The following is a 14,853-nucleotide window of genomic DNA, read 5'->3' as shown; positions in this document are numbered from 1 at the left end:
CCATGCAATAATAAAAGGGTCAGGATACCTCTAGCACTATATGCTACATTATGTGTTGACGGTTTTGAAATATATTAAAAGGGTAACTTTTTCCTACTAAACGTGATAACATGGTCTACAGTAGTACACCGGCAAATGGAATCACTCGTCATGATGATCAGCAAGGTAAGATAGCTGTGATTCTATTGTTTATTTATCAGAATTGATAAGAATCTGTATATGAGAAGTATTGGATTAAAATCAGCAGCATGTGTTAGAAAAAATTAAAGCATATGAAAATTTCAATGTAATGTTATTAGGATGAATGAAAACAGAAGACCATATGGAAAAGGCATAACCTGTCATTCTTGGCAAGCAGTAATACAATGAATTGAGCTTAACAGAGAAGCATCTTTTAAGAAAAAACAGCGGCTGTTCAAAAGCGGTGTACCAGACAGTAATTAGTCCAATGTGCTACCTACTCAGCAAACAGTCCATTAACAATAAATTGTCAACTCAAAAACCCAAGAACAAGTGGGTTTCATGGATTCACAGCAAGTTGATAGCACTCTGATCTATGACTAAGTTCTACCAAAGAAACAAATAGGATAGCAAAAACATCATTTGGAACAAATCTTAAGCTCTAGCTCTTTTCGGAACAAAAACTGGAGAAAAACAACTAGTCAACAAAGCTTGTCTTGCCAGGTCTAATTTTACGAGCACGGTGTGCTTAACTACAGTGCAGATCATTACTCCAGATATATAAACAGAAGAAATCAACAAAGTTGTTCCCATACACTTAGTGAGAGCACTGAATTGTGCAACCTAGTACTTACTCAAAACAAAGATACGGAAAAAAAAATTACATGGATTATCAACTGATAACAGGTTTTATACAGTTGTACTACCAATTTCATAGTACATACCAACATTATTTAACTATGTTCTTGTGCTGGTGGCAGGTATGTACTACACAACTTAGAATCATTTACAAATATACTTAACACAAGTTAGTTGGTGTTTAAAAGCAAAAGGTGGAAACTACTTGTAATTGGGTTGCAGTGGCATAGTGACGAAAAGTAAACAGATCGAACATTGCTTATCCCATGGAGATTGAATACAGTCACAGTTTTGTTTACTTGAGCAAGGACATTATCTATTTATCTTATTGACAATTATATCAGCAATTTTCTTCGTGAGATGAATGAGGATGAACTGGACAGGTTAAATTCATAATGAATTGCGCACTCCAATTTGCAAGTGCATACATATAACGATATCACAGTAGCAAAAAAAATTCGTGAGATGAATGAGATTGAACTTCACTTGGCAACTAGAATGGCTACATCTCACGAGAGAAATCCATTCCAATAAGCCAGTAAAATGTGAATACATATAATGATACTGCAGTAGCATGTATGCTAATATTTTTACCATTCACCAACTTATGAGGTCATGTATAAAACAAAAGTTGCACTGCAGTAGAATACTAATCAAGCAAATCTGAACCATAGACAGAGAAGATGGCTTAATAATACACAGATTGATGCTCTTAACATTGGACGTATTGGAGCACAAAATCATTTGACTCATTCGAGGAGTAAACTGAAGCAGAAGAGCATACCACTTGATTCAACCTTGGAGGTGCCAGTTGCAAAACCCAAGATACAAGAAAGTAGGAACGGTGTATGAGCATTTCAGATCTTATTATGGCAGTTATGTTTATAACCTCTGAGGTTATCATTGAAAGTCACATATAACTTGCTACAGAGATCTCATGTCAAGGGAAAACAAAGCCAGAAATAACAAAAACTACACCATTTTTAAGAAAATAAGAAAGGAGAACGTGAGTTCAGAATGATCATGACTAGCTCAAATCAGTTGTCTTTCAAAAGCTGCGAAAACTGCAAAAGGCTCCTTGGTCAGCATCACTTTAGCTGAAAAGATTGCAAGGAGCAACGTCAGCAACATTGCAACATTCATGTCTATAGTTAATTGGTGACTGGTGTGGTAATTGGTGAGTGAGGATGGTTGCCCTCGCAAAAGATTAGGAACGGATAGTTTGTTCACTCCACAAATGAGCTGAGTCTAGAAAGATCTAGTCTATTTCAATTTTAATCCAAATTCAAAGCAGATATTCTGCAATCCAGGAAATCATAATTTGAATTTGACCAATGTATGTCCCAAATCTGATCAAATGACTGTCTGCCCAACCAAGATGTAAGTATTATCTACTAGACTGACGTCTATTTGCAGCCATTATCTAGCCAAACTACAAGTCTGACTTATTCCTAGTGAGATTTGCTTAGTGTGACTTTGAGCTTCTCAAAGCTAGGCTATCAAACATCCAGTTACGTATCAAGCTGCCAGCTAAGTTATTTCTAATTTTCCTGTACACCACCATGTAATAATAAAAGGTCTAGAGTTGACGGTTTCAAAATATATCAGAAGGGTAAGCTTTTCCTACTCCTACTAAATGTGATAACATGTTCTACAATAATACACCCTGTGTCAAATGCAATCACTCATCATGACAATAAGCAAGGCTACGATAGCTGCAATTCTTTTGTGTATGTATCATAATCTAATAAGAATCCGTACATGAGAAGTACTGGGTTAATTATCTACCTTGCTATGGAGGCCTGATGACTCTTATGACATCTCATGCCATCCAGAGACCAGAGGGAGCCTTAGGCATACATTTAGATTTTACCTTCCAGATATAAAACAGCCATAGAAACTAAGAATCTAAAGAAGCTTTGTACATCTCAATAAGGTAATGTATATTACAGCATATGGAACTAGCAACTCACAGTGGTATGTGATTGCCTTCTGAAACCGCTCTTCTGGAGGCACTAAGTTGACCCAAGCTGCTGAAAGCTGTGAGTGGAAACCCCTACTTTGACGGTACTAAGTTGAAGCCTGTTGAGAAATCCCAACCAAAGCCGCCACCCCATCATCTCAAATTAGCAGCAATGGGCAAGCTCAAGTCACCATCCCATGTTAATCATAACCATCATGTTCATCATTGTCCTCGAGACCAGACCCGTCATCGTCCACAATCTCCATTCCAAAGCACTCAACATCAGCATCCTCATCCATCCCGTACCCTTGAAACTCCTTGTCTCCATCCAGTGCACCCTCTTCATCATCATCCTCGTCCAAAACCAGCTTGGACAAGCCCTTCCCACGGTACAGCACGCCAGTGCGCATCACGTAGTGCACCTTGTCCCTCACCGCGGCGAGGGGGTGCTGCTCCACGAGCTTCCCCCTCTCGTACCCCTCGCGAAGCACCAGCGTGGTCGTCTTGCACTTCAACGACAGGTAGAAGACCCCAGGGTAGCGCGTAAACAGCCTCGTGAACTTGTGAGGCAGGCCGAGCTCCTCCCGGAGCAGCCGGATGGCGTTCCTCCGCACCATCTTGTGCACCATCAGCCCGAGCAACTCGTGCAGCAAAGCGATGTTCCTCTTCTCGTAGATGTCGCTGTCGGGGTCGATCCCTGAGGCGTCATCGTAGGGCGAGATGTAAGGCAGCCGGTGGAAATCGTCCATCCAGGCCTTGACCTTCTTCATCCCGCCGTACCCTCGCGGGAACCGCATCGGGAACGCGAGGGGGGCGAGTGAGGAGGACGGCGAGCGGGACATGGCGCGGTAGGTCGCCCCCGTGATGGCCTCGGCGTGGCGGCGCTGCAGGGAGGATACGGCGATGTCCTCCGGGAGGTGGGAGGTGGAGAGCGAGATGTGGTTGTTGGAGACTGTGAAGAGGTCGGGGTGAGTGGAGGGGAAGGCGGAGGCGAAGTCGTAGGGCAGGCCGAGGTCGAAGCGGAGCGGGAGGATGGAGGCCAGCGGGAGCGACCTGGAGCGGGTGAGGAGGAGGAGGCGCGCGAGGCGGAGGTGGGAGTCGGCGGCGGAGGCGCGCGCGAGGCGGGCGAGGAGGATGTCGGAGGCGGGCGTGAGGGAGAAGGCCGGGAGGGAGGGGAAGCGAGGGTGGGGTTGCTCGGCGAAGAGGGTCGGGTGGCGGCGGAGGAAGCGGAGCACCGGGAAGGTGAGGCCGAGCGGCTTCTGGAAGCGCGCGAGGGCGCGCGCCGGCACGGGGGGCGACGGCTGGCGGGCGAGGTAGTCCAGCAGGAGGCAGGACGAGCGGATGGAGGTGGTGCGGGCGATGAGGTGGTCCAGGCCTCGGTTCTTCACCCACTTCAGCCGCACCTTCTGCATGGCGCAGGTAGCTGGTGCGGAGAAGCGGCGGCGGCGGCGGCGAGGTTGGCGGCGCGCGTGGAGTGCTCGGGGAAATGTCTACGAGGAGGAGGTGGCGAAGCCGGGCACAGGTGGAAAATTGCGAAGCAGACAAAATTAGACGGGCCAGGTTCGTTCCACACAGCCCAATATGCCCTACTAGGCTACTAGACTAGGCCGTTCGGGTCCATATAATTGGGCCTTTTTTACAGTCCATTACGTGCATACACGAGCACACTTGTGATTTCGCAAAAGAAAAGAAAAAAACGAATACACTTGTGAGTTGTGACTGGCAGCTCCTTCTTCAACTCTTCAAGCCGTGCGACAAGTACTCAAGTAGTTCATGTTCATCGTTTCAGTCTATCAGATTCCCCAAACAGAGAGTTCTCTACGCCTCTCCACTAGCAGTTTCAAAAAACTAGGACGTGCAATATGATGTCTATCGTAAAAGACCAGCTCTCGATCTCAACTGCCACCAACAAACCACAGCATGTAGTGCGTGACCTGAACAGCCCCGTGCAATGCTGAACCATCGAATTGCTGTGACAAGTATAGCTAAGCCAAAACGAAACGACATCGTCCAAAACAGACTTTCAGCGAATTATAGTACCTCGGCTGGATTCAACACCACGTCTCAAAAATCTTTGGAAGACGCTTTGAACGCTGACCGAGATGCTCTTAAGACTACCAAGACTTCAAAACTCCGAAGTCAGCCCGCGTGGTGGAGGTTGCTCCGTCTCTATTTAATCCTAGTAGTGGGGAAATATATATCATATATGGTACACACGAGTACCGGTGATCTTTTTATATAAAAATTTGATAAATCATATTTTTAAGTTTAAAAATTGAAAAATATTATGATGTAGCCAGTAATGTATCTCACAAACGTGCAATTTTTCAAATGGAAGAAATGTCTAATTTGGGCTACATAAAGTTGACAATAGTGTAGATCTAAGCATAATGATTTCAAAACTCTAAAAAAAGGCAGACTTTGTCATTTTTTTGTAGCTTAGAATACAAAATATCTGAAATTAAGATGTTGCATGTTAGTAGAATATATCATTAGCTAATTTTAGAAAAAACTGTAAATATAAATTTTAAATTTTCTAATATGCCGAGAGCACTGGTGCTCAGAAGCCAAAATGACTTTCCGCGGTAGCAGTTGCTAGATTTCAGGTACTAGTAAGTTATACTTCCTATTCTAAATTAGTTGTCACCTCTTTTTTGTAAAATGAGCGAACTTATACATCGTACATCAAAACATGTTTAGATATATTTGTATAGAGGCCAAATTTAAGCAAAGCTGCGACAACTTGCTTCATATTTTAGTTTCAAACTTCCCACACATACCCACGTTACGTTCATTATCTATGTGCACATATTTTTTACGAAATTTTCTGAATTCTAAAAATACGATTGAACATTGCGAAAATAACATACATTTTCTTTCAGCCCCGTCTTTTCTAACATGGGAAGCAGCCTTCACCACACATTTAACAGGACCAAACCTGTCTTAGTGTTAATCTTTTGCCTTTCAAAAGAAAAAAATCTACCCAACTTCATCTAGATATGAATTTATATATTCATATCTTAAATATATATACTTTTTCGTATCTAAAAGAAAATGCTGTAGGAAGTAGGATTTCTAAAATGGCGCCAAAGCTATTTGCATACCTAAACCAACACAAATTGCACACAAGTGCGTACCAAGAATGTAAAAGTATAACGAGTGGGATGAATCGGGCAGGCAGAGTTGATTCATTTGACTTACCTTTTAGACTCTAAACTCATTTTTTACTACCTTCATCCCAAAGGTTAAGACTTATATTTTTTTAGAGTCAAACAAGTAAAGTTTGACCAAGTTTTTAGAAGAATCTATGAACAAATATGATATTTTGTAGATACCATATGCAAATATATTTCATTATCTATCTAATGATATTGATTTTGTATTTTTCATGTTAATAATTCTTGGTAAAAACTAGATCAAACTTGATATAGTTTGACTTTCTGAAAAAAATATAGGGCTTAAGCTTTAGGATGGAGGTAGTACTTTTTAATAAGAGTGTGGTTAGCTCCGAGTCAAGTGAGAACTAACTTAGTTCTTAAATTACGTCATTAAATGTTAGTTGTAACACATGTTGCAACTTATAACTAGGAGAAATCATGTCTAACAACTGGAGTATTTTTCTCAGTTGCACACTTCCAATGAAAAAAAAAACTCAATTACAAAACTAGCTAATAAATCTAAATTTAATTATCCCAGTTATCACACTTATCCCACTTTCACATCTCTAGCGTATAAATTGCTCACTTCTGCTGGTGATCGCCACGGCCCCAACAATATTTACTGTCGGGCTTCTGCTGTAGTTTCCATCGAAGGCAAAACCAGCGCACACTCGTTATAGCGTGCATCCATCCGCGCACACACGCAGAGCCAGAATGGCGGCCGCGCCGGCGCATCTCCACGTCGAATCCATACAGACCGCGATCCCGATACGCATCGCGGTGGAGCGCGGCCGGACGCTTCCCATCGCCGTGTCCGGAACGCCGCCGATCACCGCTGAGGAGCTGCAGCGCCGGTTCCGCGTGGTGCTCTACTACCGCGACGCGGACGGCGATCACCGGCCGGACGACGAGGCGAGGGCGCGGCTCGAGCAGGCTACGTGGGTGCAGGAGGCGCTCAGCGCGGCGCTGTCCGACGAGCCGAAGATGGCTGGGCGGCTGCGGCGGCGCTCCCGCGGTGACGGCCCGTGGGAGGTGAAGCTGAACGACTCGGGCTTGCGGCTGCTCACGGCGTCGGCGGACACGACCATGGCAGCGTTCCTGGAGGCCGGTGACCGGGGAGCAAGGAGGCCGCGCTGGCTCTGTGGACCGACGTGGACACGCAGGACCCCGAGATGTGTGCACCGTTCTTCATGCAGGTAGTAACGTACAGACATGGAATTCAGAATTTCCCTTCGTGCTTTTTCTGTTCCGTGCTCCCTTTGAAAATTTTGAGGTGCAGTTGACATGGTTCAGCGACGGCGGCTACGCCATCGGCGCGTGCTGCAGCCTGCTCCACGCCGACCCGCTGTCTCTGATCAACTTCCTCAAGACGTGGGCTCGAGCGCACGCCGAAGTGCAGCAGCAGAGCAAGCTCGTCCTCAACCCGGTGATCCGGTACACGCGCTATTTCCGCAGCCCGCGCGCCGCCACCAAGCGCCTCAGGTCCTTTCCCCTCGTCCCCACGGCCGACGGCGCCACCACGACGACAACCGTGCTCTTCAGGATCGTCGGCGATGATGCGCCGGCAGACCGCGGCGCGCTCGCCGATGCGTGCGTCGCCCAGGCCAGCGAGAAGCTGGGGCTCGAGAGGCCGGCGCGGTTCACGGTTCTCGCCGGCGACGGCTTGGGAGGGCTGAACGTCGTGCGCGCGTCCAAACCGGGAGTTGACGGAGAGACCACGCCGCAGTGTCCTGTCCAGGAGCTTCGAGTCGCATGCTGGAACGAGGCCGGTCTCGAGGAGGTCGTGCTGGATGGGTGCAAGCCTCTGCACGTCTCGTGCGATATCGTCTCGCCTTGCGCCGACGAGGGGCTTGTCGTTGTGATGCCGGCAGCGGCAGGGTGTGCCGAGTTCTTCATCAGTGCAACTATTCCGAGCTAGGAAGCATAGCTAAGCTGGGATGTGAGATATCTGGTTTACATGCGAAAATACGTATTGGCTCCTAGGTACTCGATCATGAACCATGCATGAACCCGAGTTAATGTAATATCCTAAAATCCATATTTTTAGCGCTCTAAAAAATCTGAAAACAAATATGTACGGATAGAGGATGCTCGCATGCATGTATGTGCGTATATGCGTGCCAGTTTTCATAGTCAAATTCAAAATTACGTAGCTGAGCTAAAAATGACAAGTTTTGAATAAACAGCTCAAGAAAACTTGCTACTTCTGAAATTTCTGTAACTTAAGGGTTGGTAATACTATGTAACTTAATTAATTAATATCTCTGACTAAGTATAATCAGGTTTAGGAGTACCCACGTCTATGAAATTCCCTTTGGATTTACATGGTCGATATGTCTTTGGAGAAACCCTTTACTTTTTTTTGTTTGTTTGTTTGCAGAAACCCTTTACTTACTCCCTCCATTGGGTACATACTCCTCCCCTTGAAATGTTTATAAGACCTATATTATGTTGAAAAGTCAAACTAAATAAAGTTTCATTTTTTTTAGAAAAAGTATCAATGACTATAAAATTATACAAATATTGAAATTTGTATAATTTTATAGTTTGTATAATTTTATATTGACATGTTAACGATTTTTTCTAAAACTTGGTCAAGCTATACATAGTTTGTCTTTTAGGAAAAAAATAATAAGACTTATTACTGGAACGAAGGTAGTATATCAATCAATTGATTACAGAGCACCTCCGGCACCAGACGAGTTGGTTGTGACGTCGGTGCAACCTTCTCTGCCATGACTTCCGCCTCTCTCTCTCTCTCTCTCTCTCTCAAAACGAGACATGCAGAGCGGTTGCTTCTACATAAAATGAAATTTTGAAAACATGACCAAAAAGAGGTAGCGTTGAATGAGCTGCGCGATAGAGTAAAAAAATGAGACAACGTGCGCTGAGATTCGGGAAACAGGTCGGACGGTCCAAAAAGGATGTGTGCCAATTATAAAACATCTTGCTCTTTAATACAAAAAGTGAAAAACAACCTAAAACATCTTTATGGGGCTTCTCTGTTCTCCCGTTGAGAGTCTCATGTGGCTGCCTAGTGCCCCTCTCTTTCCCCTCCGACGGCGGTGCCATATGATGTGAGAATGAGATCGAGAGGAGGTTGGGCCTCTCATGTATATAGTAGATGTAGGTTTAATTTATTGTTGTTGTTTCCTTTGATGGTGTTTGGCTTCGTGCCACTCTCCTCCAGAAGCTCTCTCCCATGCAGCTAGCGAGATACGACCAAGGGTCACAACTGTGTCTCTCTTGCTGTCCTACATGGTGGAGGAGGAAGGATGGGCTTATCTGCAAGGGGTTTTTCAAATAAGCTACAAGTTTTGGAGATCTAGGGTTCCACTTTCTTCTTCCTTGTCATCATGGAGAGAGATGGGATCGAGAGGGTGAATCAACTCCGAATTTGCGCAAATCCGGTGTTTGTTGTGGATTTGTTGAAGTTGCTCAAGTGATTTGGAGTTCATCCCCAACACCGTTGGAGACAAGCCGTGACCGTCAAGCTATTGGCTTTTTCGCCTAAAAGGGCGTCCACGCCATGCATCAGCGCCATCTTCAATTCAAAAGTGCTTTCTTCGATGCCATCGCAAGCTCAACCTCCATGCATGTCGGCTAAGTCAGAGGCCCTCTAGCTTCTGCATGGTACTTCCTGCTTGTGTCTTCGCAAGCGGCGACGTCCCCGGTGACGATGCAGATGCCCATGCTCTTAAGCTCCATCGCAAAGTAGGGGGAGAAGGACCAATCGTGATTTCCATCTTCTATCTAGGGTTCTTTCTGTAAAATTAGAGCACCCTTCCCTACTTCAAAAACAAAAGCCCTAAAACAAGGGAGGAAAGAAAAAGGAGAAAGAGGAGAAAATAAACCAAACCGGTCTCGGGCGGTTGCAGATCCGCATTGTTCACTCCTCTTCCTCCACCAGCCATCGCTCGATCTTCGGCGATTACATTGCCGCATCGCTGTTAGCCGACCCTGAACATCGCCGGTACGCCGTTTTTCCTATTGAAGCATTTTATTTTCGTTATTTCCACTTCAATCTTTCTTTTCCCCAGCAAGATCGCTATTTGGCCGAGCGGCATGTCACCGTCATTGTACCGAAAGCGGCGTTCGCCCGTGGCTGCGTGCGGCATGGAGCGCCCTTCAGGCCTGACTGCGCGCAGCAACAAGCGCCCTCGACTAGCCTGTGCTGCCATCTCAGAAGAAGAATCTAGGATACGGAGGACTTACTTCCTAGACATAAACCCGCCGAAAAGAAACGATTCGGGCTCGCTCTCGCCCCCCGCGCGGGCGAGAGGGAGCTAACCCTAGCTAGCGCCGCCGCCAGGCCCCCCTTCTCCTCCCCCTCCCCTCCGCCGCTGCCGGCGCGTGCCGCCGGGCGTTAATCGTGCGGTGCCGGCGGCGGCGGCCGGCCATTCCCCGCGCGCGTGGAAAGGAGGCGCGGCGCTCGGCGCCCGCGGCGGTGCTCTTCGGCGGTTGTCGGTCCGGCGCGGCTGGGTGGATACGGTGGCGACGGTGCTGCTCCTTGGCGGCGGGGTGGCGTTGTGCGGGTAGGCGGCAGGCTGGTCGCCGGCGTGCGGCCGGCGAGGTCGTCTCGGCCCGGATCCGGACCAGCTTGGGCCCAATCCGGGCTTGGACGGGCTGCCCTACACGCGCCGTGGTCGTTCCCCGGAGGTGGCGGAGGTGCGGCGGTGGGTAAGGTTGTGGCGGCATCGCCGGCCCGGCTTGCCGTAGCGCGGGCAGCGGAGACTAAACGGGCCGGCTTGGACCTGGCCGGGCCGCTCGGGTCCGGTGTGTCTCTCGCCGCTACGTCCGGTCGGCTACCGCGAAGGCGGTGGAGGTAGTGCCCCCCGCACGGCTGCGGTGCTACTGCCCCTTACCCGATGTCCCTTTCCTTCCTCTAGGCCTCGCGACGGTGTCCACAGTGAGACGGCGAAGTTGTAGTCAAGACCGTGGTGGCGCATGCTGGTGGGCGACATGTTGGGTGGGCTCTTTGGATCGTTCAGGGTGGTGTTGGTCGGGGTCAGGAGAAATCCTTGCCGGCTCGTTCGGCACCGATGCGGTGACGCCTGCGGGTGCCATCCTTCCTTACTGAAGGGCATCGGGTGTACCTCCCTCCTCACCCCCGCCGCGTACCGGGGGAAGCCCTAGGACTTGTCCGGGCAGCAGCGGCGTTGTCGTTGATGTCCTTGTTGGAGGTGTTGCTTGGTATGGGGGCGATCGAGAGTGCAACGAGCGTGGTGGGACGTGTCCGGAGGGCGCAGCGGTGGCGACTCGTCTTCGTTTTTCCGTCGAGCTGCCGATAATGGCATTTTGTTTCTCTTTCTTTCTTTTTGTGTCTTTTTCTTTTGGGCTTGATTGTGCTGTGGCCCCAGCGTACTCGTTGTATCGTGTGGTTGCTATATTAATATAGCGGGGCGAAAGCCTATTTCGAGGAGAAGAAGAATCTAGCTGGGCGTCTCTTCTCATGAAGGCCGGAGGGGAGGACTAGCTAAGGGAGGTTCAAGTCTCCGCGCTGTTGAGGGGCTTACTTGGTGTCCGGGCTTCACAGCAGCGGTATGAAAGTGGGGGCGACAACACATGTGAAGCGCGAGTCCTACCTTTCAGGGTGAAAATCCAAGGTCCGGCCTTAACCGGTTGTGCCTCGGCGGTGACCTTGGTGGAGGCATTGTTTTGAGAGTGGGGACTATCTTCAGGGTGAAAACCTAAGATCTTTGATCGGGCGACGACGGTGTTGGAGCACTGTTCCCTTCTTGGAGGCGTCGTTTTTTGGAGAGTGCAATTCAGGTGTTGTCATGGTGGTGGATGCATTGCTGTTGTTAGGTCCGTGATACTGTAGCGGGACTTTTGTTTCTTAGTTTTTTTTTTGGCTGTGTGCATCCGTAGTGCCATTAGGGTGGTGCGTTGTTGCAGAGGGCTGGGTTTAATTGGTATCTCTCGATATTAATATATTTCCTTTATCGAAAAAGTTGGGCGTCTCTTCGGTGCAGATTTAGTTCGCCTGATTGGGTTGAGGGTGCTAGCGGGCGATTTGATGGACTACATCCGCTTCAGGGCCGTTTGCGCACACTGGCGATCTAGCTCAGACTGTCCACGCGGCCGCGGCGTCGTAGACCCGCGCTTTCACCCTCGCCGGTGGATGATGCTGCCCGAGGGCCACGGCCTCTACCCTGGTCACGGCAAGCTACGTGGTTACATCCGCTTCTTCAGACTTTGAGTCTTGTACGTTTAAATTCTCTAGTCGTTTTTTGAATGCTGTAGCGCATAAGTTAGCTCGCTCCGCCGAGCCTTTGGTTTGTAAAATCTCTGTGGGTGTTATCCCGGAGCTTATCCGTGATGAACTGTGTAATGATGTTAGCTAATCAATAAAGTGATATATTCTCAAAAAAAAAAACCTCTCCACAGGCGTCATCGTCCGCGTCCTGCTCCCGCTTTTCAGGAACCACTGCATCCTCGACTCAGTCGATGGCCTCCTCCTCCTGCAGCGGGACGAAGACACCGTCATCCGTCTCCTCCACCCCTTCACCGGTGACATTGTAGACCTCCCGCCACTCGCCACCCTCATGCGTCTTCCCTGGAGCCAATCTGAATGTGACAATGACTTGGACGTATTTTAGAAAGATCGGCGCTACCTCCGTCGGTGTTAGTGCAGGTGGAGTCATCACTGTCATGATTGTACTTCATAGCATATCGATGCTAGCCTTTGCTACTTCCACAGACCATCAATGGAATGTTCCACCCTGGAGGCTCTCACCATTTTGGAGGCTAATATCATCCCAAGGCAAGCTATACATGATGGATAATCCCACACTTGACACTACTCATCCCGGTGACACTCAGATTTACAGATCGACCCGCCGCAGCATGACGAGACAGGCTCAGCTTCGTCCTCAACGCCATCGCAGAAGTTGGTTGCCACATGCCCGGCCGGCAAGATGCCTGTCCCTCAATACCTGGCAGAATGTGACTCGGAAGTCCTGTTCATAGGGTATAGAGACGGATTCTTTACACACCCTTTAGTTTACAGACTGTCTGACCTTACCCTTGACAGGGTTGCACCGGTAACTAGCATCGGAGGCAATGTTCTGTTGATTGATGAAAGGATTCTAAGTGTCAGGGGTGACACCATCGTAGCTGTTCATCCGACGGACCTGTATTTGGCGCAACGCAACCTCAACAGTCACACATGGTTACCGGCAACGGATGGATGTATCGCAAAACGTGATGTGTCAATGCCTTATAGCCTCATTTACCATATCTTCACCTGTTGCAACCGTGCTATTTGGTGAGCTAATTGTTGATCCCAAACTTTGTTTTCCCTTAATCAGAGCCTTTTGGTTTTACTTGGCGACGAGCTAATTGTTTACCACATATCGTACAGGAACAAGAACAATTAGTTATCAGCAAAAGAATCAGAATAATTGGAAGGTGAAGTGCAAGTGGCGCCTGGGGGTAAGTCTGACCTGCAATACATTGATTCTATTATAGTGCTTTTTTTTGGCTTGTTCTACTTCTGCTAATGATCAACCACACAACTTTAATATAGCTAGGTCATTAACAAAATATTAGTAATCATCCTTTGTGATTAACTCGTGCTATGCAATCATCCTGGAAACTTATGATATGCAATCATCCTTTGTGATTAACTCGTGCAGTCAACTTCGGTTCAGGCAACTTCAGATACGTTTTTATAATTAAACACTCCAAAGTTGTCCGTGAATAGTAGTATCATTTGTCGCATCCTCTCTCATTTTGTACTCTTCACAGAAAATGTATTTGAGCTTGAAATTTTGTTCACTTGATTTCAGATTTTGTACCAAAATAGGAATATTTTCACCAAAGCAAATCAAATGATTTCTTAGCTTCACATCTAGAGCAAAACATATTGGGGCAGATTTAGGAGGTCATCATTTCTCTGTGTAGATACCACGTTGTGCATGTTTTTTTTCTTTGCTTTTATTTGATCATATTGGTTCGCTTTGCTACATGTTCTTCTTTCACTAGGCATAAATAATCTGGACCATGGAGGTGATGGATGGCTTTACTCTGCATCTTTACTACCATGGAAAGGAGGGGTGGTAGTGGCTGATTAATTGTAATCAGAGGCGACCCATGAATCAGATAAATATAAGAAGCATATGGATCAAATAGTGTTTTCACAATAGTTCAATGCGGGGACATGAAAACAATACATTACATGTTTCAAAACACATTTCAATGTTCACACTTCACAGGTTCACAACATATTCAAATATTTGCAAGTCCATAACACATTCAAATGCTCATATGCTCCAATAGTAGATAATATAGAAATGAGCAAGAACTCCCCAAAAACTAGTGAAACTCCGATGGTCGAGGACAAAAGTTGAAATGTCCAAATGCAGCCACACATAGACTATACAAGATAAACATAGAAAGATGGATTAGTAAATCATATGAACATACCTTCAAAATATTTTCATCTTGCTCCATGAGGCAAAGAAATATACTAAGATGGTACCAATGATGAGCTAATTAGCTTTAAAATGAAGAACAAATTGTGGTCCTCCATTTTCGCTAGCCAACAACTGCTTGGGTCAATCCACGGTTCTCTTCATTGACCCCATAGAGAACATACAATGTTCCCAACCACATTTGTTTCACACTGAGCTAAGTTGTATAATGTTGACAATGTTCACATTTTTTCTGAATCCATCAATAATTGTTTGAACTCGTGAATATATTTTCGAATGCTCGGATGTGCATTTCTTCATATCTTGTGAACACTTTTTTCAAATCAATGAACATACTTGTACGAACCCCGTGAACATTTTTTGGATCCGTGAAGGTACTTTTTTTCAAACTCGTGAATATTTATTGAATCCATGAACATACTATTTTTAACTCGTGATTTTTTTAATGCTGTGGAACATTATCTGACCATCGTTT

General features: G+C 46.8%; 2 protein-coding genes and 1 pseudogene across 2 annotated transcripts; 2 read left to right on the top strand and 1 right to left on the bottom strand.

The window, feature by feature from the left end:
* Positions 1-2,890: 2,890 nt before the first annotated feature.
* On the bottom strand, positions 2,891-4,194 carry LOC124674923 (protein WHAT'S THIS FACTOR 9, mitochondrial-like). Its single transcript, XM_047210979.1, has one exon. The coding sequence runs from the start codon at positions 4,192-4,194 to the stop codon at positions 2,983-2,985; it is 1,212 nt and encodes a 403-aa protein (XP_047066935.1). The 3' UTR covers positions 2,891-2,982.
* Positions 4,195-6,654: 2,460 nt separating this feature from the next.
* Positions 6,655-7,858, top strand: LOC124671626 (annotated as a pseudogene).
* Positions 7,859-10,056: 2,198 nt separating this feature from the next.
* On the top strand, positions 10,057-13,214 carry LOC124671625. The gene is made up of 5 exons (XM_047207976.1): positions 10,057-10,111; positions 11,916-12,133; positions 12,318-12,516; positions 12,766-12,913; positions 12,977-13,214. Exons 1-5 carry the CDS (start codon positions 10,057-10,059, stop codon positions 13,212-13,214), a joined length of 858 nt encoding a protein of 285 aa, XP_047063932.1.
* Positions 13,215-14,853: the final 1,639 nt, after the last annotated feature.

This window comes from Lolium rigidum, chromosome 7 (assembly GCF_022539505.1).
Source record: "Lolium rigidum isolate FL_2022 chromosome 7, APGP_CSIRO_Lrig_0.1, whole genome shotgun sequence".
Lineage (NCBI taxonomy): Eukaryota > Viridiplantae > Streptophyta > Magnoliopsida > Poales > Poaceae > Lolium > Lolium rigidum.
This window is presented reverse-complemented; position numbering and strand designations above follow the sequence as displayed.

Coding starts and splice junctions, on each gene's coding strand:
- LOC124674923 (XM_047210979.1), bottom strand. CDS start 4,194: ATGCAGAAGGTGCGGCTGAAGTGGGTGAAGAACCGAGGCCTGGACCAC.
- LOC124671625 (XM_047207976.1), top strand. CDS start 10,057: ATGGAGCGCCCTTCAGGCCTGACTGCGCGCAGCAACAAGCGCCCTCGA. Junction 10,112..11,915: donor CAAGCGCCCTCGACTAGCCT/GTGCTGCCATCT, acceptor TCTTCGGTGCAG/ATTTAGTTCGCCTGATTGGG. Junction 12,517..12,765: donor TCCCTGGAGCCAATCTGAAT/GTGACAATGACT, acceptor GGTGACACTCAG/ATTTACAGATCGACCCGCCG.